The sequence below is a fragment of the Mirounga leonina genome, unplaced genomic scaffold, assembly GCF_011800145.1.
Source record: "Mirounga leonina isolate KUSES-001 unplaced genomic scaffold, KU_Mleo_1.0 Mir_93, whole genome shotgun sequence".
Taxonomy (NCBI): Eukaryota; Metazoa; Chordata; class Mammalia; order Carnivora; family Phocidae; genus Mirounga; species Mirounga leonina.
The window spans coordinates 56,860,568-56,888,247 of record NW_023270854.1 but is presented as its reverse complement, the minus strand read 5'-3'; the positions used below and the strand labels follow the sequence as shown (position 1 = coordinate 56,888,247).

General features: G+C 38.4%; 1 protein-coding gene across 3 annotated transcripts in view; it reads right to left on the bottom strand.

The window, feature by feature from the left end:
- Window positions 1-27,680, bottom strand: part of PTPRM (protein tyrosine phosphatase receptor type M) — an 806,716-nt gene that overhangs the window by 295,619 nt on the left and 483,417 nt on the right. For all 3 annotated transcript variants that reach the window (XM_034995810.1, XM_034995812.1, XM_034995813.1), the window contains 3 exons: window positions 24,289-24,398; window positions 14,188-14,389; window positions 10,956-11,058 (listed from right to left, as the gene is read on the bottom strand). In XM_034995810.1, the coding sequence (XP_034851701.1) occupies window positions 10,956-11,058; window positions 14,188-14,389; window positions 24,289-24,398 (415 nt within the window). The remainder of the gene's footprint in view (window positions 1-10,955; window positions 11,059-14,187; window positions 14,390-24,288; window positions 24,399-27,680) is intronic.

Here is a 27,680-nt window from a genome sequence, read left to right as displayed (position 1 = left end):
GTAAATGGGCATAAATGTTAAAGGACAGTGATGATTAGAAATCTGAAGTTTATTATCAAAAGCAGGGAATAAAGGAATCCAGATTAAATAGCAATCTAGCCAACATGCTTTGTTGAGCAGATCCTGATATCATAGTTTTACCCTTTTTAAGCACTACAGTTTACAAAGAACTTTTGCTTGAATTAATCTTCCTGACAAGGCTGTGAGATAGGTGGAGCGTGTACTGGACTGCAGTTTTAGAACTGAAGAAAGGCCCAAAGTTCACAGGATAGCCCAAGGTCACAACCTCAAGGCTTCAGGCCCATGCCAAATGTTCTTTTAATTAGATGAAGTCCTAGAATGATTTACATCAGAGACATCAAATTCCACTCACTTCAGTCATTTGGAGAAAACTCAGAGTGTACCATGGAAGCACCTGCCAGCCTCCTCCCACCCAACAGCCCCCGGGTTTGGTGGGGGCCACGACACCGAAGCACCCACCTGGGCAACCTGTTAACTTTCTGCCAGGAAGACTTATGGGTCAATTTTCCTTCCTCTCTGGCCCTGCCCCAGTGGTTGATCTAATGTGCAAATGCAATCATATCTCTGCCCCATTAAAAATCCTACAGTCCCATCATTTGCGTGTGTTGGGGGTTGTGGGTGAGTAGAGGAGGGAAGAGGAAAGAAGATTCCATCCTAAAAACACATCAACTGCAACCTGGCATATTCTCAGCACTGAGCATATATTTACATCTTTTTAGGATGGCCAGAAGGGAGGCTGACCCAGGAAATGACTGGATAGAGACCCTGTCCATGTTAAACAAAGTCTGGATATATCATGAGGGCAATGGTGAAGCCCTGATGAATTATGGAGCAGGAGAGCGAAAGATCTGGGCAGCCACATTGTGCAGTGGGGACTGGAGAGCTGAGAAAGGCAAAAGCATGAACTAAGGCAGTGATGGGAGGATGGAAGTAAAGGGGGGGGGGGGCAGTGATCTTGAGAGGTGAGAAGCATGATAGCTTCCAAAAGAGTCAGTACAGATGTGCACGATTATAGGGATCTTCCTGATGGAATCTGAATTTGGAGTAATGGCTTATTTGATAGCTTTTCTGAATTCCTCTTCTAATTAAAAAAATGACAAATTGATTCAAGGGTAAAGGTAGGGTATTCTTTCATGCTTCTGTCCTATATGGACAGGACATGGTATATAACTTTTATTTAAGGATGGAAATATAAATTTAAAATCTTTCTTGCTCCCAATATGTCCAACTAGTTAAAAGGAGATTTTAGTCCTCTGGCTTCTTATCTATAGAAGTTACTTTTGCTCACAAGAAAAAGATGAGGTTCAATTCAATAAACATTTATTGCACACTTAATTAGGTTTGAGGTAGTGAATGATACTCAGAAACTAAATTATGAAAATTATTTTATGATCCTTTTGCAGTTCCTATTACATTTACATGAATTTTATATGTAGGAAAATGCTCACTTTCAGCATTAAATGCATAAATCTAATCACTCCTGAGTGCTAGTCAAACCTCATTTACTCTGTGTGTGTTTTTAATTGTATTTACGAAGATGACCCCAGTTTACATCTCTTTACTTTCTCTTCTTCCAGGCATTTCTCCAGGTTGTTCCTCTCTTGGATAGACCTGTACCTGCATTTAGCCCCTCACGGCTACCTCCTACTTCTCTTTTGCATTTCAACCTGAACAGCTTATCCTGATCCTTGGTTGAGATTTCATCCTCTGTCAGATGCTCTTGGAATACTCTGGACTTTTCTCTCCAGCTTGATCACCATCTTAGCACAGTGACTTGAACATAAAAGTGCTCAGTAGATATTTGGTAAATGAATGAAGAATGACTGAATAATAGCCAAATGTCAACTGTGAAATTTGCTCTAACACTTTGCAATGTGGCAGAGGACAAGAATGTTAGATACTAACAATGCAGAGAGCTCTTATGGCTTCTCATTGAGCAGAAAACACTTGCACCAACACTGGTCAAGATATTTACCTTCAGGTCAAAGCAGAGAAGTAGAATAACTAGGACACAGGGAACCACACCAAAGCGATGTGGTGATATGGAAAAACTCCCAGAGCTCCTGAGGTTCTGCTATCAAACAGGCTGACATCAAACAGGAGTATTAGTTAAGTAGCTGGAAACCAAATACAGGTGACCACCAAGCATCAGATAATAATATATTTAATGAAATCATTTTTGATGAAACAGAAGGCATGTCAGAATTTTTGTGGGCTTTAGTGTTCTCGCCATCAACAATCACACTGAATGTATTTATATGTGCTGGTGGATGAAATGTTCTGCTGATGGAAAACCACACTCATGATATGGCTATGCCCCCACAACAGGACCAAAAGTGCTGTCACAACCGGAAAGTGGCCAGATCCTCTCGGGGCTGCTCCTCAGCTCTGAAAGCCTGTGGCTCTAAGCAGCGCACTGGGTTGGCTTGCCGGCTCTGCGCCACACATGACTTGATCAGCCTCTTAGAACTTGGGCTCTTTTCTCTCAGATATATGTGATTTTAGCACTTTAAAAAAGTAAAAATGAGGCATCTATAGTTAAATCAATTAGTCTTCATCAAAATTTCCAAGATCTTTGCTCCCAAAGGCTCTCAGTCTTAGCTCAGAACGCCTCTAGAAATTCATCCCTTAAATACCCTGGAATCAATAACTGTGATTAGGAAGACCTAGCAGCTCCTGAGAGCAAAGGGCATAGCGTCTTTGGGATTTGTAACTAAGGCGATGCAGTGTTCAGTTCAAGGCATTTGTAACCTTCTGGCGCACTGGATTTACAACAAAGACTACTTGTAAATTATTCCACTGTTAACATTTACAGATGGTCCAGAGAGATGGGGGGAAAGCAGCATGTAACTTTCTCTATCGTCAGTGGAAAATGAGATCAACCTGTATGCTTACCTCCGTCACCCTGATGGATGGTTTCTGGGCGGCTGTCAGTCTGGGTCAGGGAATGCAGAGCACTACCTGCTCTCACCTCTAGGGAGACAGTCATGCATAACTTTTGGCTTCTAGTGTACACAATACTCAAAGGCTTTCACGTAATCTATAGTTTCAGTCTCAAGCACCTAGTTTTTCTGAGAGAAGCATGGATTCCTTTGAGACAGCAGAAACAAGATATAGTATGATCCAACACTTGGGTCTTCCCTGGCCCTAGGCAAGAACTAGCCACAACCATCCGCTAAACAGACTGGTGCTCAGAGAAGCCTCTGCACTCTGGCTTTCAGTAGGCAAAGACACCAGGGTGTCCATTCAGCAGGCATTGCATACACAACCCAGTACAGATTATAATCATCCCAAAAGCAGCGAGCACAGGTTCAGGGCAAAGGGGTTAGGGTGACGTAGCAAAAGGAAGGAAGCAAAAGGAGAAAGATCCAGAAGCTTCTCAGCAAGCAGGGGGACTAATAATGCCATGTTTCTATGGCTTGGGAAAATTGAGATTTAAAAATATTCATACAATTAGTAATTACCAATAAATTACTAGATAGTCATTGCTAAGATCAGCTTTCAGTTTCTAGTGTTCCAGTGTCCACTTTAACAATACTCTAAACAGTTAATATCACTAGTTGCTTTGGTTAGTCAATATGTTTTTCCCCCTAAAAAGGACTAAATGGTTTGGATTCCTTTAAATACTGTCTCTAATAAAAATTAACATGTGGCACCTGCAGGATCCCTTCCCTTCATGCCTAAAGTTTGGTAATTGGGCCCAGTGGAAAGGAAGAGTGGGCTCAGCACATCCACAAGCCACACTTCCTCTGAAGCTCTCCTATGCTGTGTCCCTGGCTAACCCTTCCCCCACTGCAGGGCTGATCTTCCTTACATTTTTTTCCTTGCCTAAAGCTCCTGAGTGACTACTCATTGCCGAAAGGCTACATCTCTACTCCTTGGCACGGAGCATAAGGCTGCCCAATCTAGCCCCGATCTCCCAATCTCCCTGCCCACCCCCCCCCACCCCCCGCCCCTTCTACCACTCTAATTTTAACACACTTCTCATTCCCAGATCAGGCCAACTCGCTCAGCCCTCCTTGCCCTTTTGGAACTCATCTGTCTCACTCATTATTTATTCCCTGCCACACACTTAACCTCCTCCGCAAATTCCTCCCCAGGACATACATCTCTTGGACAATATCCATCTGCAAGATTCAGCTGCTTGGCTTCAGAGCTGCTTCTCTGAAGTCTTACCTGACCGTCCTGTGTACAACCCCTGCCCCTGGCCTCTCTGTGCCAGTCCTCATCCCTGCAACAGGCCACCAGATGACATGCTGGTCGCTCCCATCTAGATTGTTAACCCCTGAAGAGAGCCCATAACAGGCTCCTCTGTGTTCCCAGTACTCAGCACAGTGCCCGAAACCTAGTGAGTACTTAATAATTATAATCCTAACAACTCCTGAGATAAGGTGATATTACCTTGCTCTTCAAAGATGAGGGACCCGAGGCTTAGAGATGTGATTCTTCAGTCACACAGCTAGTCACTGAGAGAGCTGGGATTTGAAACTAGGTTTATTTAACTTCCGAGTATGTCCTTTCCCTATATCCTGGGGCTCATTTTAAAAGTTAGGTCCACAATTTATGTGACCCATAAAACAGAGTAATTATTTGAATATTACTCTTTCTTCCTTAGAATATGCCAAAGGAGGAAAGAGTGATTCTGCCTGCCTGCCTAAAAGGTGATGCATGACACCTGATGCTATCTTGTGTCTCAGGTCACAATGGTCTTGATTATTGACAGATTCAGCAGTTTCTAATTAATTTAGAGCAAAGCGCTGTTTAGATATGGAAATTATACACTGACTTATAATAGGCTAATTTAAAATTATATTACTTTAAATTTGTATTACAGGATCTTTGGATCTTAAGGTAAACTCTGTGCTGTGAGGTTTTACATGATAGTTTTTCCATTCTCAGAATAATATTGTCATTCCAACAACAAAATAAAATAAAGGCATAAACTTTTGGGGAAAAAATAATAAAAAATATTTGCAAATCATTATTTAACTGGTTCCTCTGACCCAAGATCAAATTCTTGGACAAAACTGTTCTGATTAAAAAGATAATCTAGGGAATAAATTCTAGCATAATCATAATGATTAAATGACCATAAAATGGTACTTGAATCACAATATACATACAGATATTTTTTAAGAAATGGGAGGAAGAATCAGACTCTTCAACGGTGAACAGAACATTAGACATCATTGAGCCAAGTTCCGTGTCTCACCAACTCCCCACTGGTGTCAGATTATGAATTTCACTTTCAGAATGGTTATAAACAGAGCTCGGTTTCCTTTTGTTCTATGGTTAAGTTTATTCAGTAGAGATGGCCATAACTATAATTAGCTAATGATTCAGGAGCCAGCAGGGAAACATCTAACCTTTTTAAAGAGCTGTACTACAGAACTGGGACAGCGAAGAGTTCATTAACTATTTGTAATATCAATTCCTAACTAAAAACTTGCAAATGCAGAAATAAATAGGTAGCCAGATGCAATCAAATTTCAAAATGTAGTAGAGATACCAGAATTTATTGGCATTCTATTATTAATGATTTTATTGATAGACAACTGTTAAATCCTTAATTTATTTTTCTTGTAAAATTAAGACCTTTTTTTGTGATATCAGATTTAAAAAAAAAATGAGAAAAGGAAGAGCTAGAGGACCAGAGTTAGTCCTATGAAAAGAAACAACACAAACCACCTAGTGACATGGTTTGAAAGGGCCGATGTAAGAAAAAACACTGATACAGCAGTTAGTAGGTGTGAAGTACAGTTTGGAATGCTTTTTTAAAAAAATATTACCTTTTTTAATCCTCGCAAGAACCTCATAATGTTTATTTACTTATAGGCTCCTTGCATGAAGCAGAAGAGAATGGGCTAGCCAAAGCCGGTGGTGGTCATAGAGTGAAAATGTCTTTCCTTGGACTTACTAATGGTAGACAATCAAACGGAGTGCCGCTGCCTTAAAATAACTTTTTAAAAATTAATATTTGGTCCATACTTCCTAATATTAAACTTCCTAAACCAAAATTAATTATATGCCAAAAAGTGTAATTTCTACAGGAAACTTCTTAAAACCAAACGCATGATTATCTCCTATCATTCATTAACTATAATGATCTCTTTCCTTGCTTTTACTGTCAAAAGATCTGTTTCACTGTCCCCTCTGAGGTGGCAGTTTTCATAGACTCCCTGACATTCTCCTGCTGAATCCCTTTAATAATAACTTCTGTGTGGTAACCAGCTGGAAACATGAGTGCAAGCTGTTGGCCACAAAAAGAACAAATCTCGTTTTCCCTACAGCTCCAGGATCAAATCAAACATTTTTAGGAAATTTAACAAATTTTCTTAAGATAAATACAATTGCTTTACTGACTATTTATGTTCAATGGAATGAAAACCTGTCCTTCACCTTGGTTTAAGAACACAGCATAGAGTTTTCAAACAACAAAGAGCTCAGTTATAAGAAAAAAATAGCATCCTTTAATACATTTTTTATATTTTCTATCTGATTTGTTACAGAAGAATATTTGATGAGTAGTTTGGCTAAATCAGGAAATACTAGAAGTGAACAATGAGGCTTTAAGATCTGTACACATTTTGCTGGCTACCTACCTAAGGCAAAGCAGCATCAGGGAAAAGTGACAAAGAGGAGTAAATGAAAACAGCACACATTTGTCAAGTCTACCACAGTAATGAATTTAGGGTGAAATCTGTTTAATAAAAACCCGAACATATTATATAAAAAAAATAAATTCTTGATTTATACATGAAACTAAAGTTTTTATATGGTACAAGTCTTTTTTTAAAATCAAAAGTGTTTCGGATGAATAAAACATTTATGCCTACCTTTTACTAACAGAAAATATTCCCTGTCTCATCTGAAATCTTACCTAGCAGGACACATGCTTTAAAGAAATAAGGCAAAATATTTCTTCCATCTCTTCCTTATGGCCTCATCTCTTCCAGATTCACAATGTAGTGAAGTTCCTATTTGCTTTAAGACTGTGGCCCTGATTCTCAGCAACCGGAACTATTCACTTTTTAAATATAACTATTGAGGAAGCGTTCATTGCAAAGATATCAGTAGTATAAGAAGTTACCAGTGACAGTAAAGCACAGCATTAAAATAATTAGGACTACACCTGTTAGAAGAACAAGGTGGCTGCCATCCATTAAAAGTGTATTCGCATGTTTAGGCATCAGCTTTAATGTTTTGGTTGTTGCTGTGATTGTTGCCCACCTCCCATCCCCACGGACAGGCAACTTAATAGATGTTTTCCCCACTCGGTAGTTTCTCCTGAATGAATGAATCAAAGAATGAGTACTTAAAATGATAATTTTCTAACATTTCACTAAAATGAATATCAGAATGTTTAATTAACATATTCAAGCACTGTTTTAATTAAGAAGACATATAGCTCCAAAACATTTATGAATAAATTGAAGCAACAATGCCTAAAGAACAAAAATGAGAGTCATTTGAAAATATCATCACCTAAGGCGCAACAACGTGAAGGAGTCTCATGCTGTAGACCATGAGACTATAAAATATCATTAATGAGGGACATTGGCACATAGTACATATATCATGAGAGTAAAATCACGGAGAGAATCTTTGTTAGTGCAAGAAAAGCACATAGTTTGTGTAAAAATCATTCTTTATTTAGAGCTGCTATTTTACTGGCAAATTACAAGGATTTTCTCTGTTGGATTATGTCTGCGTGTAATGAACAGTGGAGAGAAGAGAGAGAAATGAAGGGATTCTAAATGAGTAAAAGAAAATTAAGCTTTCCCCTGTCTTATTAAAGAAAAAAAAATTGGATCCATGAACAGACATTAAAATTCTTTCCTAGGTGCTAGTTTACTAGCTAGAATGATGGAATTTGTGTTCTTCCTGGTCATTTCAGGATTTAAATAATTTTATGTGACAGAGCTGATATGTTGATCAATAAAAAGACAGCAATCATTTACATTTAGTGCAATTTTAAGAATCTGCATTAAGCAAGCTAAGTGTTTGTAATGGAATGAATGCAGAACCACCTTACTTAGTGAAGTGCATAAATGAAGTGGGGCTGAATTTTTAACATCAATGATTATGGATTAAAGAAAAATCAAATCAATTGAAAGAACTGGCTTTGGAAATCATACAATGTCAGTATTTTTGAGCATATAACACTGTGCAAAATCCAGGAAAGCAAACAGATGTTTACTTCTATTTCCCTCCTTCTTCTAGTATTTATCTTATCATTTGGGAAAAGCCTTCTTGTATTGCAGTTTGACTACATGTGCATTTTGCAAATTTCCAGATGTGTTCAAATGTTTTAATCTACATTATGGCTTTATATTTTAGGTCTCCATGATTCCCTAATCAGAGTTCTCATTTCTCTAAACACTAAATGAAATTGAAAATTTTGATATACCTCATTTAGTTTGAGAGTATTATGGACATTTTTTCCAAACTAGTCTTTCTAGATATATTGGTCTAGCATCTATTCAATAGATAATCAGTCCCATTATGTTGTACTGTAACACCAAATCCCTTGAAAAGAACATTCACTTTTCTGCAAAAAAAATTCAAAAAACTAAAAACAAACCAAAAAAGCCAACCCCCCCCCCAAACAAACAAACAAACAAAAAACGCCCAACCCAATGACAAAAAAACCCCACAACTTTCTGACTGGGGGGGTCAAGATAATTTCCATTCTCAAATTTGTGCCAATAAAATTTACCCATTTAAGGTAAGTATCCTTCCAATTAAGGTGATACCTGTAGTGGGTTTCCCTGTAATGCTTACTGAATACTGTCCATAAGAACTGATCTCGATTCCAGCATAGATTTAGATGACGAATACTGAAATGTTAGCAGAGTTAGTGACTGGCCTTTAAGAAATGATGTGAAACGTGGCAAAGCCGTGTATTTTGGACACTCTGACAAGCATTTGAATGTGTATTTTTATAACGTAAGAATAAAAAGCCTGAAGATATCTACAATTAACTAAATGGTAAGGCTCCAGTCTCCCCAAAACAACTAGAAAGGTATAAAAGAAAACAACAAGACAATGCCTTTGAAAGGCATGCTTAGAAAATATGAATACTAGTTTGGAATGCAAGAGGCACTTTAAAAAAGTAAGGAAAGGAGAACTGGGGAGGAGGCTGATATAGGTGGCCCAAAGGAATATTATTTGAAAACTCAGACTTGAAAAGATCTATACAGAGAGGTGGACGAAAATCAGACTGAAAGTGTTTGAAGGAAAAAGGCAATAAGAACAGAAAATGAAAAAGGAGTTTATGTGAGAATAAAATAGAATTGGGAATAACTGGCTGTTTTGGAGAAATGGTTAGGATTTCAGATCCCTTCCATTTGGAGGCCTTGAAGATGAGTGGGCTGTATGTTTTCATTTTATTGTGATGCTCGGGTAGGAGAACACGGACCCCTGTCCTAACAGCCTGCATTGCTGAGTCTAGACCACTTTTAAATTGGTCACAAGAAAATGATGCTCCCAAGGACATGGTCAGAGCATCAATTTTCATTTAATAATACTTCAACTTTCTGGAGTGAAAAACGTCTGACCCACGGCCACAGATACATTCGGATCTTGGCCAGCCGTCTAATGAGTGTGTGTCTTGAGTCATTCGGATTAGGGCAACCCCTCGGTACTGCACACAAGTCAACACAAAGGGCCTAGGTAGTGTCAGTGGCTACATTTTTCTAGCAGTAATAATATCTTAAATTTGGAATAGAGCTTTGACATATTTCATAGTGTTCTCACAGACTGCACTTATGAATGGCGGTCCTAAATCCCTGACAGGAAAATCCCTTACTACTGTGTCAAGTCAACAGAGTGAACTAGAAATTGTGTCATAAAATTTTCTAGATTTTTCAAATAAAAATTTCTGCGATCCCACCCTAATCGGACTTTACTATCAACAAATGCTGTTCTGTTTTTACTGCTAACTCTGTGAATTGAAACTTGTACATATTTTATCATGTCGAAAGAAGTCCAACTGATTGCCCTATGACACTATAGTGAAAACATGATCAAATAGAGCCAGGTTTCAAAAGGTTAATGGAGTAAAATTCTACACAAGGAGTATGGAAACAAGCCCTATATAGCCTTAAATAGGAATGTAAATGTTTCCTCGGGGTATGCTATTCAGAATAATAGGTTATTTTGAAGGGAATCTATTCTGATAGTACAGAATATCTAAATCCTTCTGAAACAAGTAGCAATTTCATTTATATAGATTAATGAGCTTATGACAAGTTCATGCTCAAGAGTTATTCAGGCATTCCTCTGCTCCTTCCTAGGAAGAATAAATTTATTTTATTCATTCACCGTAAAAGTTACACTTTGTAATTTCTTAGCTATATAAATCATCATGGGATGAGAAATTGGGCCTACATGTTGGTAATAAACTTAAATATGTTTGAATAAAGACTTCACAATGCTCTTTCCAATCATTGGTTTCTTTTAAAAAAATAAATATACACCACATATTCAATGGAGAGATTAGCCCATTTCCCAAAAGTTAACTGACTTAAAGCCCCAGGTAAACAAACAAACAAGCAAAAAACCAAAGGTCCATTTAAAGAACAGAGCTCAGGATCAAAATGTCATCAGCCCTTGGGTAACTAAATTGCAGCAAGCAATTGCTTTTTAGAAGTAAAGCCACCTCTCAACAGACTAAGGCTTTTGTTCCGTATCTTCAAAGAACAACCCACTTGCAACAGCATCAAACTCTGTTCACAATACTTGCTCACACCCCACATCAAAGCACATCCCCTTTCCCGAGTCATTTCTTTTAATTAGAGCTAATAAAGATATGGGTTTACATGCTGCCTGCTGTTTGCATCGAATCCCTAGAAAACACAGTCAAGAAATTCATCAATTTGATGTCAGTGTCTATCTCCCTGGAGCCAGCCCACCCCTCCTCTGCTCAGTACCTGACAGGCGCGCCTCGGCTGTGTGCTGGCTTCAGCATGACTGTCACTGTGTTGTCCGTCTGATTCAAAGGGGTCTCGAGTTCATAAGCCGGCATAGAGGGTGCTGGGGGAAAAATGCGTGAGATGGCAGACTCATTATTTCTGGTCGATCTTTTCAGTTTTCCTCCTAGTTCCATTTGCAAAGAACATTAAGAACACAGTGCACTTAAACTGCAGCTATGAACTGACCATGGGCAGCCTCTGTGTATATACCCTACACCGAATATCAGGAACCACTGCTAAAACCAGGAGATGTTGACTTCTTTGATCTTGAGTTTAAGCTGGGAGAGAGCATGAGGGGGGTTTGTGAGGTGTTAGTAATATTCTGTCTCTCAATTTCCATTCTTGCTAAATGGGTGTAGGTTAGCTTGAGAACATACATCAAGCTGGGCACTTATAATTTGTGTACTTACTGCTAGGTATGCTTTTCTTTAAAAATAACTTTAAATGCATATTTAAGAAATAATCACTAGGATCATAAAACTGAACATTATAGCTCTCCCATCGAAGTCAAGATGGAAGACTGCGTATGCCACAGATCCATCTAGGGATCTGAAGACTGTAGAAGCCAGAGAGGCTTGTTGAAATTAGTGACCACTAGTGGGCTCTCAGGGAGAGCAGGAAGGTGGAAAAGGTATGGGAATTGGAGTAAGAAAGGCTTGGGTTGACTTTCTGTTTTGTTTTAATCAGCCTAAGAGCGTAGGCACATGAATTACCTCTGGAGCTTCAGTTTACCCTTCTTCCAAAATAGGAGAAATTACCCTCTAGGGTTACTATGGGAATTCAAAGAGATAATAAAGAGAGCCAGGCAAATATAATCCTACCAATGTTAATTCTTTTCCCCCACTTCATGTGAATCCTATTTCCAGGTCCATTTCCTGGCATTCTTTGTTTTCTAGATTGTTCATTCTTACGAGAAGATAACGACAGAGTTCTTCAATAATTTTGTCATCACCATGGACTAGATAGATCATTTCATGAAGCTGTGATGCGGGAGGGCACATGGTGTAGGTACCTGATGAGAACACTAGTGATCCTTTTTTTTACAAATATAGTTTTTTAAATCTCTTACATATAAAAAGCTTTTCTGTAAAAGACATGGGTTATGTCTCATTTCCATTTATTGGATTTTCTCAGCATTAAAAATTAACTCCAATTCTATTAAAAATTAACTCTGATTCATAACACAGAATTATATTTTGTATAGAAAATAGTTATCTGAGGTCCATGAAAGTAGAAAATTGGGGCCCATAAACTGTAATTTTCTTTTTTTTTTTAAGATTTTATTTATTTATTTGAGAGACAGAATGAGAGAGAGCAAGCACATGAAAGGGGGGAGGGTCAGAGGGAGAAGCAGACTCCCCGCCGAGCAGGGAGCCCGATGCAGGCCTCGATCCAGGGACTCCAGGATCATGACCTGAGCCGAAGGCAGTCGCTTAACCAACTGAGCCACCCAGGCGCCCAACTGTAATTTTCTTTGAACTATAAAAATCAAATAGTTACTCTTGATGAGTCTGTGCAGGCTAACTAAAATGTTAACTGTCTTTGTTTTTGGATAAAACTGTATGAACTTGGTGGGCTAACAGTGGTCAGACTCATATCAACCAGAATTTTTATATAACAGAAATGGTAAAAATGAATTTTTTTTCCTAAAAGAACATCCTCTTTAAGATAATACTCTTTGAGATATGATTTCCATAGGGGAAAATTACCAAAATAATGGAGGCTTGGAAATACACATACTGGCACACATTTCCTCTTCAGTCTCCATCATAAGTTCAAGCACCAGATTATATCATCTTAATTACATCCAGGTATCAATGCACTTGATTAAGATCAGAGAGGGCATGCATGGAAAATTACAACTAGAAGCCAGATTTTCTGATTCCAAGTCTAGTAGTCTCTAGAGATGTACGACCTATGCCACTTTCCTAACCTCCCAAGGACGTCTTCCTCTTCTTCCAACTCTCCATACTGTTATTACCTAACACTTCCTATGAAGTATCAAGTGTATATTGAATTTCAAGTTGAGTTTGTGCTCATAAATAAAATCATAAACGATGAAAAATTTCCTCCTAAGTTATAATTGCTTAAAAACAAAATTCCAAACCTCCCTCCCTCAAAACCTAATTGAGTGCTTATAGTACTTTTTTTTTTTTAGATTTTTATTTATTTAGTTGAGAGAGAGAGCACACAAGCGGGGGAGGAGCAGAGAGAGAAACAGACTCCTTGCTGAGCAGGAAGCCCAACATGGGACTCGATCCCAGGACCCCAGGATCATGACCTGAGCTGAAGGCAGATGCTTAACCCACTGAGCCACCCACACACCCCATAGTACTCTTGTTGTAAGCACTTCCCTGCCTCTGATTCTAACCAAAAACTTTCCAAAAACTAGAAATGAGGGACAATAGATAAAATAAGGCTAAATATTATTTAGCTAACACTGACTGATTGAAAGAGTTATTTCCCTCACCAGCCTCCTGCTCATCTTCCCCCAACCAAAACAGACAAGGCCAAAACTCAAATACTTCACCACTCATACCCAAAGGGGGAAAAAGGAAATGTCCATGGAATTGTGCTTATTGTTATTATATATCCAGCAGATGGCAACTCCATTTTCTCTAGTCTGAAGCACAAAGACATTTTCTGCACAGTTGCACATGCCCAGAAATACTTCTCAAATTATGTCTTTGGTCGGATGGCATAATTGAGTCTCTACCAGCAAAAAGCTGGAGGCTGTAAGTGCCTGGTACCACCCCTCTGTCATCGCAACTACTAATGGTGAAGGTCCCAAGGAAGGCTGATTCTTCGGGAAGCAGACTCCATATAACGCTGTCTTTCTGCTGAGCACTCGGTCGTTCACGGCTCATTGCAGATATCTCCCCAATGCTGCTGCTCTGGTAACCTGTACTGTGAAGGGGGTAGGAGCACACAGACCAGAACTCTCGCTCATGCTCAGGTCCTCCAGTGCAAACTGATACAACATGCCTACTTCCTAATGCAGGAGGATCTTAAGCTCCCGAATTATAAGTATTTGCAGTATCTCATTCAATTCCACAAGTCTGATTTTCATGCATGCCAAAGTGTTAATCTGAACACAATGGGTCAGTCGGGGTGAGGTTTGTATCCTTGACAGTGAAAAATACAAAAACGTTACCTGTGATAAAAGACATAACTCACAAAGGTATAATACCTGATATTTTGGTGGTGAACTGATTTGTTGCTGGAGGTCCAAACCCCTTAGCTGTGCTAGCTCGGATGGTGAAGGAGTACGTGGTCCCTGGATACAGTCCAAAGAACAGAAAATGGGTTTCATTCCCCAGTTTTGAAACTCTTCCACTTTGATTGGATAAGTCTATTTCGGGGTCAAAGGAACTGACTGCTTTGTAGGTGATCTGCAAGAGAGTAAGAATTCGATAAAATACCTGAAGCAGGTGGACCGGGATCACATCTTTATCCAATAAACCCCTGTGATGTATGCACTGTCGGATGCTTTATGATAAGCTCCTCTACTCACTTATACTCTTCAAATCCTGGATCCGGTGAAGGGGTGCAGGGATTCAGCCAAAACTGCTATGAGTTATTACTTTTATAGACAGAGGAATTGAAAGCCAGTAGATTAGAACATAAAGGATGAATTCAGGTTTAAGCTAATACCTTGAAGTTGTTTGTTTTCAAAATGTCACTTTGGAAAACTACATTACAGTTGGCTTAAAACAACATCACAAAATGTACAACTAGCTCAAACAGATAAGGACCGTACAAGGGTAAGGCCTCATCTCTCATCTAAGGGCCAGTTTGATTCTGCACTGAACAGGATTATTGTCTTCTGGAAACAAGGGCATTTTTAAATGTTTTCACCAATGTGGGCAAAGATATCTGCTCTCACAGTAAATCCTAGACACGTGTCAGGAGCTCTTGATGGTATGACCATGGTGCTCGTGACAGGTCATATTTACTTCTTTTCTTCGGAGCAATGCTGTCCGATAGAACTTTCTGTCATGATGGAAATGTTCTATTCTGCACTCTGATGGTAGCCACCAGCCACAAATGGTGACAGAGCACTTGAAATGTGGCTAGTGAGACTGAGGACCTGAGCATTTTATTTAATTTTCATTAACTAAAATTTAAATGTAAATCACCGTGCATGACTAGGAGCTGCCATTTCAGGCAATGCCACTCTAGAAGGCTCTCATATGTTGCCACATAACAGGGGTTTAAAGCACATTGGACGCATCTGGAATGTGTGAAAATAAATATATCATAGGTGTCTTGAAATTTGCCCTTTCAAATGATTTTTTTAAAGAATTTCACCATAAGTAGTTCATCAACTATTCACGAACACGCATTTTAGAGGTGATTACTAACTTCTACTGGTTGTAATGACATAATTTTTAAATGTGGCATATTCAAAAGTTTTAAATTGCAAAACTGAGCACTTTTCTTGCTTTTAAATAGGTAAACTTATTTATAATTTATGTGCATGAACACTAACACTGTTATTACACAAAGTGATAATTGACATTCTTTCTTCTTATATTTATACCATGTCATTATAATTAGGGAGACCTCTCTGAAAGAATATTTAGATTGAATCATCTAAGTTTGGCAAGAAAATGTTTGCTGTATATACTAATCACTATAGTGCATGCCACTCTCAGAGTTAGGCAGCGTATCTGTCGTTAACCCTCTAGCCGATTTCCCTCACAAGGTTTCTCTGAGTCAAGAGTGTCCCCCACCAGCTGCTCTGGGAGGGACTTCAACATTGGCACCACTGTGTGCTTAGTTGTATACTCAGTCCTTGTTCTGACACTTCTAGAGAAAACAGTGGTTCAGAGAGGGTAGATCTAAGCTATGAGGGCATATTTGCTCCCCAAAGTTTATTCATTCATTCACTCATTCATTCACCCATTCTAAACACATTCATCGCATGCCTCCAGTGAACCAAGCACTGGGCTCTGAGCTGGGATCTCACATGGTGGGTGAGACATGGTACCTGTCCTGGAGGAGGTAACAGTCTGGTGGAGAAGTAGAGATGCAATTCAACAGCTATGATACAGTCTAAGTAAATGAGGACAAGCACTGCCCACCAGAGCTAGGTACAGCTCCTTGTTTGTTTTGTTGCCTTACTAAAAACTTTAACGGGACACAATTGTATAGGAGACAAAGTCCAAACTTCCTACCTTTGGGTTTAAGACCTGCCTACATCTTCTTCTCCAAACTCATCTCTGAATACTTAACACAGTGACATTATATTACCTTCTGCCCTGGTCAGGGGATAAAGATTTTCTGTACCACAAACACTGGGCTTTTCTGACACTGCTTTGGCTCATAAATGTTCACCTGCTTGGAAGGTGATAGCACTATCTGTGACCTGCTTTCTCTCCCTGCTCAGATTCATTCATTCCATTCAAATATTGATGGAGTGAACACTGACACCGTGAGCACTGTGGTCAGTGGGCGGACACAGGCCCTGCCCGCAGGTATTTAAGAATCTGGACTGCAGTGAGTGGAGCTGGGAGAGATGCAGAAAGTAAATTAATAATTTTAAAATGCTAAAATTCAGTAGATGAAACAAACACAGTGCTAAGACAAAGAATATTGTAGGCAGAGAGGGATACGTGCTTGACCACCAGGAATGGTTGTGGAAGGGGCCACTGAGGGGATGACAGTTAATTTCAGGAGACTTGAACTTTGAGAGAGCCAGCCATGCCAAGAGTTTGGGAAAGAACAGCATGAACCAAGGCCATGAAGCAGGAGTGTTTTGTACACGGTTAATGGACAGAAAGAAGGCCTGTGTGACTGTGGCTCAGCAAGCAAGGTAAGTGTGGTCCCTCGACCAGGGGCTGGGGAGTGGGTGAGGGCCATACCATGCAGTGCTCTGTACCCTAAGATAAGAAGCATGGATGCGTACAAGGGGGAGCCTTGGAATATTCTGAAGTATGAAAACCAAATTATCTAATTTCCCTTATGAAAAGACCAAGGTTAGCTGCCAGGGGAAGAAGTGGTTTATTGGATGGAAGTAGTAAAGGGAGGCAGGGAGGCCACCGGGAACTACCACAGAGACCACAGGGAACCTTCAGCACCTCTGACAGTGCCATGTTGGGACTAAGATTAGCATCGTGAAGAGAGCAGTAAATGAAAAGAACTGGCATATTTGAGAGTTAAAATGGACAGAAGTCGGTGATCAATTGAATATGGGGGAAAAGATGGAGGAATCAAGGATAGGTTCCACGTTTGGGGCTTAAACAAAAGATGGCCCCACTTACTGAGTGGGATGGAATGAATGAGGGGAAATGAACTGCTGGCTTGTGGACACAGGGTGCATGGTATCAAGCTGGGATTTGAGACGTATGGCCAAGAAATAGAGATGTGGGGGTGATCGGCATTGAAATATTATGGTTTAGGAATGGATGAAGTCACTGGGGAAACGATTTCAGAGAGAACAGTGACATTTAATATAATCAGTGGTGGAGGAGGAGATACCAACAAACAAGCCAGAAAAGCCAATAGAGAAAGCTGTCATGGAAATCAAAAGAAAGAAAAGGAAAGAAGTGTCTGAAGAAGGAAATGCTTTCAAAGATGCCAGGAGTTCAGGTGAGATTGGAACAAAACATGTCCGTCCGCCCATATCTGAAGCCAGAGTTCCCATTTTACTTCTCTGTAAAGCTTCCAAAATGTGGCCCAATGATCACTGGCTCAGCTGAACGCCCAATGTCATGACTGAGTTCATACAGTTCATTTGGTGATACATCATCACGCTGTGAAAGCTCTCGCGTAGTCTTTTTTTTTTTTTTAAGAGTTTATTTATTTATTTGACAGAGAGACATAGCAAGAGAAGGAACGCAAGCAGGGGGGAGTGGGAGAGGGAGAAACAGGCTCCCCAATGAGCAGGGAGCCCAATGTGGGGTCCGATGTGGGACTCGATCCCAGGACCCTGGGATCATGACCTGAGCCGAAGGCAGACGCTTAACTGACTGAGCCACCCAGGAGCCCCTCTCTCGTAGTCTTAAATCATCGTTTCAATATGCCAAAGGATGTGGAACTTTTCACATAATTTTGTCTTCTTTCTGAGGAGTGAATGACGTCTTACTCTTCTTTCTGATCCCACAGTGATCAGTACATATTTGGCACTCAGTATATATTTTCCCCAAAAGGCTCCCAGGAAGAAGAGGTGTGCACATGTGCTTACACAAATGCTCACACCACGGCAAGTAGGATGTTGCTGCACCTGCACTGACTATAGAGCAGAAAGCAAATGCTTGAGCAAAGGACCTGTTGCTCCACGGGGGCGGATGGGTTGGTATTCATCTATTGCCATGGTCATGCAGGATAAGCTAGACGGGGCTCCGTCACGGGTCTTTCAGCCACAGCCCTCTAAGAATTTGCTAATCAACAGATCCTCTCTCCCAGACCCATAAAAATGCACATATACACTAATGCATGCGCTTTTAAAAATTATGGACTCTTTTCCTCATGATTTTTTTTTTTAAGATTTTATTTATTTACTTGAGATAGAGCAAGATCGAGAGAGAGAGAGCACAGAGGAAGAATGAGAGCACAGAGGCAGAGGGAGAAGCAGGCTCCCACTGAGCAGGGAGCCCGATGCGGGGCTCGATCCCAGGACCCTGGGATCATGACCTGAGCTGAAGGCAGACACTTAACCAACTGAGTCACCCAGATGCCCCTTCCTCACTATTTTTTAAAGATTTTATTTGAGAGAGAGAGTGTGAGAGTGAGTGGGGGTGGGGAAAGGGACAGAGGGAGAGAGAGAGAATCTCAAGCAGACTCCATGCTGAGCACGAAGCTGGATGTGGAGCTCAATCTCACAACCCTGAGATCATGACCTGAGTCACACCAAGAGTTGGACACTCAAGCGACTGAGCTACCCAAGCGCCCCTCCTCTCCCTCACTTCTAACAAATCCCTAACAAGCAAGTGTGTTGTATAGATGCAGACACAAAATGTCAGAAAAGTCACTGATCCCTGTCAAAGCCATCCAGAGACCTGGGAGTTGGAATACCAGGAATAAAAAACCCAGCTCCTCAGGAATAGGAGCAATCCACTCTAGAATCCACTGCCCTTCGGAGAGTGGATGCTCCATCTATATGTATCTGAGCAGTTGTTCTAAAGGACACTGAAAAACACCTCTACGCTCACACCCAAATGTACCATGTCCTTTTGGCATTTATTTTTTCATTTGTTCATTCAATGCATGTTTATTAAGAGCCTATTAAGTGCCAGGCTGTAGTAAAGCAGCAGGAAACTCCCAGAAGGAAAGTTTGGGACTGCTTCCATGCTTGCAGTGTATCTCTGGCTGAGGGCCAAGGCAATTTTGATGCAGCCTACATGAAGAACACTGACGGGGCGCTGGGGTGGCTCAGTCCTTAAGTGTCTGCCTTCGCCTCAGGTCATGATCCCAGAGCCCTGGGATCGAGTCCCACATTGGGCTCCCTGCTTAATGGGGAGTCTACTTCTCCCTCTCCCTCTGCCCCTTCTCACCCCCCACTTGTGCTCTCTTTCTATCTCTCTCAAATAAATAAATAAAATCTTAAAAATAAAAAGAACACTGACGTTCCACGTTGGACTTTGCAGTTTTATGGGATGTCCCAAGTCAAAAGCGAACTGACATGCAACCTACATAAGTGGGGGCCACATTTAGGTAAGATGGGGTCAATATTGGATGATTTCTGATTCATACGTAGGTGCCTAAAATTATCTCCAATTACCTTCCCCTCCTCTACTTACAGTCTCAAGTTCTGAACTAAAAGATTCATAGAGGACCAAAAATAGAAAAACATGCAATTTTTGGCCAGGAGGGGATTAAAAATCCTCTAGGGAGTGTGAGTTGATTGGAATTTCAGCCAGTGTTAAATACAGTCCCTTAATGGAGAGCCACGCAATTGGAAGAAGGAATAATAAAATCTGATTTCCGGGGAGGAAAGAATCTAGGATACTTCAGAGAACAGTACAATATTTGGATGAAAAACTGAAAGAGAAGCAGAAGTCCCACAGGAGGAGAGAGGAGGGGAGAGCATCAGGAGGAAAGAAGGAAATAAGCAAAAGCAGGTGGTGTGATCGTTCAGAAGGTTTTCAGAGAAAAGAAAATTCCATATATGTAAGCTCATTAAATTCCAGGAGAAAAATAGTGGGAGATGCAGTAATAAATGAGAATTGGAATTAGATCATGGCAGGCCTTGAATAATGAAATGAAACTTCTTGACATGGACCTTAAATTCTACTTCTTTCTACACTCTTACCTATCTCAGTCAGTAGTGATTAGTTAAGCCCAGTTATCCAGGCCTGGGATCTTGAGGTGTCTTCAACTGTTGAATGCCCCCATGAGTTGACAAATCCAGACCATTCGACTTTGCTACGTGCCCACACGACACTGCACTTTATACTCCTCACACATTAAAGTGATTTGCTTTTAGTACTTATTTCATTCTACTGCTAGTTGCTGTTAGGACTGTTACTTCTAATAGAGAAGGGACAGTATCTTTTATACTTCTGTCTTCTCCCACTACCTTACACACACACACACACTCTCTCTCTCTCTCTTTTCTCTCTCTCTCTATATATACAAACACACACAGTTTTTATTTAAATTCCAGTTAGTGAACATACAGGGTAATATGAGTTTCAGGTGTACAATAGAGTGATTCAACACTTCCATACATCACCCAGTGCTCATGATGACAAGTGTACTCCTTAATCCCCATCAGCTATTTAATCCATCCTCTACCCAACTCCCTTCTGGTAACTATCAGTTTGTTCTCTATAGTTAAGAGCCTCTTTCCTGGTTTGCCTCTTTCTCTCTCTCTTTTATATATATATATTTTTTTTTCTTTCTTTCTTTTTTTCTTTTTGTTCCCAAAGCTTGTTGTTGGGAACATGACCAGGAGTCTGGAGTTTATTTACTAGGCAATCAAGAGCCAATGAAAACACTTGGACATATAATAACCCTCTGTATTTGGGAGTATTACTGACTGATAAACTTCTAGAAATAGGCTTGATATGCAATGTTTAAATTTTGATAGGATCCCCCAAATTGCCTACATAAAAGATGCAAAATGTATGTTCCCATCAACAGTCTATACACACATGCATTTCCCCATGTCATTGTTTAACACTTGATATTACACAAACTTAAACTTTTTGTAGCACTTGCTTTATTTCATTTCTGAATCATTAGTAAGGTAGGATAGGTATCTCTTCACGTGCTTAAATGCTACTTGGATTTTTTTTTTTCTATGAATTGCCTCCTCTTATTCTTTGTCTAGTTTTTCTAATGGAATGCTTTGTCCATTTCTTAGCAATCTCTATCAAGTCTGTTTATTGTGGCCAACAACCCATCTACTGTTATAAATTTTGAAAATAATTTCCTCAAATCTTCTGTCTGTATTTAGACTTTCCTACTGCTATCTTTTGTTGTTCAGAAGTTTAAATTCTTATATAAGTAAATCTGTCAATCTTTTAAAATATAACTTTCAAATATAATTTTATGTCAAGCTTAGTAAGATACATTACAGAAATACCTACCTTATTTTTCTTATAGTGTTCTGGTAGTTTTAACTTTTGTGTTTAGAACATGAATCCTTTTTTTTTTTTTTTAATGATGTGAGGTAGGTGTCTTAATGGCATCTTATTCTTGTAAAAAATGCTGGGTTTGCTAATATTTATTAAATTTTATCGATCTCTATTCATAAATGAACTTGCACTATAATTTCTACCTTATAAAATTTTGGAAGGTCATGCACCCAGTTGTTAACAGTTGTTACCTCTGAAAAGTGAAATTGGGAAGCAAGGATATTATTTTGAATACTTCTGTACTTAAAATATTCTTTCAGAGAGCGATATTACATTTCTATTTTAATAAAATAAAAATTTTGATCGCTGTTGAGGAAGGCTGTATTTATCAGTCTAGGTTTTAGGCAAATGACTCTGATAAAAATAAAGGGCTGATCGAGAAGTAAAGGGACAGGAAGGGCTAGAACCTGAAAAAAGGTGGGGAGAGCAGGAAGGAAAGGCTAGTTCAAGAAGGCTGAAGATGGTTGTTAGGGGAATGAAAAGGAGAGGCAAAGACTAAGATCAGAAGAATGCTTTAGTGCTATCAACTGCCATGACTCCTGGCAGAAAACGATGATGTCAGCATTGTCCAATCACTGATGGTTTGGTGTATTTCCTAAGACGTAAAGAGAAACTGAAAATAACCTGAACCCATAGCATATTCATTTACAACATCTACAGCATTCTACCTGTTTTCTCTTCTCTCCTGCAAAAATGATCCAACTGTGCTCCCTGCCCTAAAGAAACACCTGTATCATTTGTTACTAAGTTTTTCTCCAATCACGATAATTTACCTCACCTTCCAGTTTTTACCTATAATCAAGTGTGTTTCTATGAAAGAACATACTGTCCCTAAGGTTCCTGCTTTTTTTGAGGGGGCAACTGTTCTATTTCCTTAGCGTGATATCAGTACCCACAGACTGTGGTCCTCCGGAGGGGACCAAGTTGGGCTGAACATGGGTCCTTGGCTCCAGGAGGAAGCTGTGCCTATCACTGACTCTCACACAGGCTGGGCACAGCATACAGTGCATCGTAGCTGAAGAAGAACTCCGTCCTGAGACCCCACCTAAGGCCTATTTTGAGAACAGAAACCCCCCTTCCTACTTCTGGAAAACATGGGGGAAAGAGAAAGATCTGGTGGCCAGAAAACTTGTATTTAATCAGTGAAGCCTGATTCACACATTTAACATTTTCCCTTTGGTACCTAGAAAAATAAACCAACCTACTCTACTTACCTATATCTGATTTCTAAAACCCTGATTTATGGCACATTCAGGTATCCCCAATTATAACAGCATTTAGATCAGTGTTCAATGGGAGACCCTGGCTGCTGAATTCACGGAGATTAATGGATTCTCCTTTTGAATTATTATTCCTATTGTTTTCATGCTAAAGTTACTTATTACACAAAGATGTGTATTCAGCGGCATCAAGAAGAATGAATCTAGCTATTATTTCTGTCTGTCTAGATATCAACATGTGGTTTTTAGGACAGATGGACTTATTTCTTGGAACTTAACACTGGTTCAAAGGCTGTTATTTTTTCTAGTAAAATATTCTGTTATTCTTAGGTAGGAATCTCCAAAAGTGAGACCAGAAAATGGTCTTGGGCCCAACAATATTAACTAAAAATTCTGATCACTGAGAAAAAATATGAACTTGTTTGATGATAACACTTAGCTCTTTCAAAGCTGAGCCACAGATTTTCATAACACTGAATTCTTTTATAATGAAGCAGCCCAATGAACAGCACCAATAACTTAACATGAAAATCAACTTTTTTCTCTTTTCTCTTACTTTGTTTAGCTTTCAATTAAAAACATTATTTTTTGCATTTCAATACCAATTTTCAAAAGGTATAAGGAAATATAAATGTGAGGCTAGTTGGGTCAGGGAGGGGGTTTACTGGTGATTACTGTCTGACAGCTAATCTGCTCAGGCTTTTGTCAGTGGTTCTGAAAGGTATTCAAGCAGAGGTTCCATAGGAGGAATTGCCGTGATTTTTAGAAACCTAACAACATATAATTTTGTTAAATTTGCATTCAAATAAATGCTTGCTTAAAAAAAATGCACCTGCTTGTTTCTATGACAATAGGCACAGTGAAATGATGCTCATACAGATGTGATGATGACTGTCACCCCCTGTTACTGCTGTTATTTTTTTCCTCAAACAATTCATCAAATTCTTCTCTGCTCTCTATCACTCAACCATTTGATATGGCTCAGTAGACAAAACTAGTCAAGGAAGTCTAAAGGATGTTTTGGGCTAATACTAAGAAACCAAAAGACATTTTTCTATTGTTACCCCTGAGACAATGTCTATTGACTTTGCTAATTGGATAATCAGCGTTCTTCTATAATTCAGTAGTAAATTATTTTATAGCTAGCAAGAATAGGATCATGTGGTTGCCTCCTAATCAATGTACACTTCAAAATACTTATTTTTAGTAAAAGTGATTTTTTTTAATACTATGTTTTGTCTTTACATATAATAACATATAGTCTAGAAACATCCAAATCATTATAAATATATATCCTGAAATGATACATAATTGAAAAACTCAGGGTTTTTTTTTTTTGCTTCTATGCAGTAACCATTGTTAACTATCACAGGCATTAAACTTCATAGAAGACATGAAGCCATTATGCATTTTTAAATACTAGCAGGTCTAGCTATCACAGAAATTATAATGAAAAATTAAATCACTAATAAATGTATACACTACCTCATATAAAGTGATGACACCATATGTTTGAATTGGTTCTCGCCACTGAAGAAATATCTTCTCTTCAAAAGTACTTCCTTGGATGGATTCAGTAGGAACAGCACCTGGCACTAGAAGGGAAAAAAAAAAAAAATCAAGAAATGTTTGAGAGACCCGGCCCAAATTAGATTTTTCTAGACATGTTAGGTTTTTCACTCTCAATTGAGACATAAGATTTAATAGTCCATAGACAAACTCAGTTTTCTTCTAAAAAATCTGATATTTAAAACCATTTCGGCATGGAGCACTGGGTGTTATACAAAAACAATGAATCATGGAACACTACATCAAAAACTAATGATGTTCTGTATGGTGACTAACATAACATAATAAAATAAAATAAAATTATAAAATAAAGAAAGAAAAAAACCACTTTGGCTACACTGTCCTTATAAAGAAAATAATCTCATCACATTTTTCTTCAAAGTTCGAATCAATTAGAAGAAGCTCAGTAATCACCTTTTAAATGAACTTTTACGTTCTTCAGAAATAAAGATATAGAGCAATAAGAATGCCCACACATTGCTTGTGGGAGCAGAAATGGGTACAGCCACTTTGGAAAATAATTTGGTAGTATTTAGTAAAGCTAAAGAGGCATGTATCATATGAGCCAATAATCCTACCTCCAGGTATATTTCCTAGTAATATTCTTGCATGTATGTACCAGGAGACATATAGTAAGATGTCAACATAGCATTTTTTAATAAAAATAATAATTTGGGGACAAACTGAATGGTTTAATAAATTGTTATAGTCACAATATAACACACAAAAGACTGAGTATAAATGACAGCTATATACATTATCATGGATGAATTTTATGTTTTTATATATTTTAGAGTTATAATATTGAGTGACAAAATTATGTGAAGGAAAAATGGATATGAACTATTGTACTGATATTTAATATATGTTAAAAATACACACAAAATAGATGTTCTAAAAAGATGTGATTTGGATGAGATAATATGTAATAATAAATATTTTTAAAATTATTTTATTTATTAATGATACAAAAGACTTTGGGAATTTTTATGCCAGTTTTTAAAAACCTGAAATATGCAACACCTTTTGACTAGTTTTCAAATAAATCTGACATAAGGGAAGGTGGAAATTTACCTGCTAATTTTCTATAAAATAACATTTAGTGTTATTTTAAAAGTATTGTTTAATCTCATTTTCACGTAAACTCAGTTTTTGCATATGTATTATATCATACACAATTTAGTGTATTAGCGTGTCTATTCTATTTAAAAACTAGTATATCTGTAGTGTTTATACATATATTTGAAGGTACATGATCAAATTTCTCGGTGACGGTGTGGATAATCAAGAAGTAGTTGGAGAGGACTCACACTTCTCAAAACTTACTACGAAGCTACAGTATCAAGACAGTGTGGTGTTGACATAGAGATAAACATACAGATTAGTGTAGCAGAATTGAGAGTACAACCTACATTTGCAGTCAATTGATTTTCATTAAGGGGCCAGGAAAATTTAATGGGGAGATGATAATCTTTTCAACAAATGGTGCTGGGACAACTGGATATCCACATGTGAAAAAACGAAGTTGGATTCTTACCTCACGCCATATAAGTTTATATCAAAATTGATTTAAGAGCTAAACGTAAGAGCTAAAACTACAAAACTCAGAATAAAACATAGGTGTGAACCTTCATGACCTTGGATTAGGCAATAGTTTCTTAGACATGACACCAAAAGCAAAAGCAGTAACAAAAAAAATACAGGTAAACTGTACATCATCAAAATGAAAAGCTTTGCACTTCAAAGGGCACTATCAAGAAAGTGAAAAGATAACACAAAGAATAGGAGAAAAGTTTTGCAAATCATATATCTCATAAGAGATATCTTAAATACATAAAGAATTACAAAAACCCAATAAGAAAACAAATAATCCAATTAAAAATAGGCAAAGGTTCTGTATAAACAGTTCTCCAAAAAAAGATAAACAAATGGCCAATAAGCACATGAAAAGATGTTCAACATATCCACCTAGCGGGAAAATGCAAATCAAAACCACAGTGAGATAGCACTTCACACCCCTAAAATGGCCATAGTCCAAAGGCCGATAATAAGTACCAGTGAGAATGTGGAGAACTGAAACCCTCATACACTGTTGGAGGGAATATAAAAATCCTACAGCTCCTATGAAAACAGTCTAGCAGCTCTCCAAATAGATACACATTGATAAATTTACCATGTGAATTCCACTCCTAGGTACATACCTAAGAGAATCGAAAACATATACTACTCAAAATTCTACACAAATACTAATATAAAATTATATATGAATATTAATATAAGCATTTTAATAATAGCCCCAAAGTGGAAACAACGCAAATGTTCAAATCATGAATGGATAAACATATCTCAATAAATTTAGAAAAGGGAATTGGAGAATTTTTAGATTGTGGGACGATACGAATAGTCCTTTAAGGGTTGGTAAGATCTCCATAGGCTGGAAAGAGTGCCTAGAATTGCAAAAGGATACTCACAGGTAGTACACATTTTTTTAGTTGAGGGGCTACTGGTAGATGTAAGATTTTATAGTTATTTTGAATAGAGCTCAGTACTGCTTGGCAGAAAAAAAATTACTGATTCCGATGGGAGGCCTGGGTTCTGATTTAAGACTTCACAGTAATTAAACTGTGTAGTTTGGGCAATTCACTGAACTTCCTTGGGTCTCAGTTGCCTCATATTTAAAATGAGGAGCTTGGATTAAGTTCATCTTTACCATCCAAACTCTAAATAATACATAAATATGAAAATAATTGTTTTATCTTAAGCTGAAGGAATTGATACGAAACTACATAAAGTGAAGAAAACCAAGGTATATATGAAGTTATAACACTGATGAGTTCTAAGAAAATTCAGATTCCAGGGTCTGAGATGGAAATATTCATCAGTCAGAAGCTGAACTAAAATTGGCCATGCCAGAGAAAACTCTAGTCTTTTCCTCTTGAGCTTGAAAGTGTTTATTATGATATCACCATCAGTTTTCTCACAGTAGCAAGATAAATATGAGTGGCTCTATTATTTTGAGATGATATTTACTAATTGAAAATACTTATTAATCTTTGTGCAGATGTAAAGAGGTAAAGACAGAAAAAATATATCTTTGATTTCATTCAGTTACTCTAAATCATAGTGAAATAAAATGGGAAACAGTCAAAATTATGTTGAACAGAGGTCATCTTATAAGGGTAAACATTAAAATGTCCTTGGAGATCCTGTAATTGATAGCCCTGTGGAAACGTTAACAAGAAAACCTAACTGGGGTATGGCTATATATATATATATATATATATATATATATATATATATATATATAT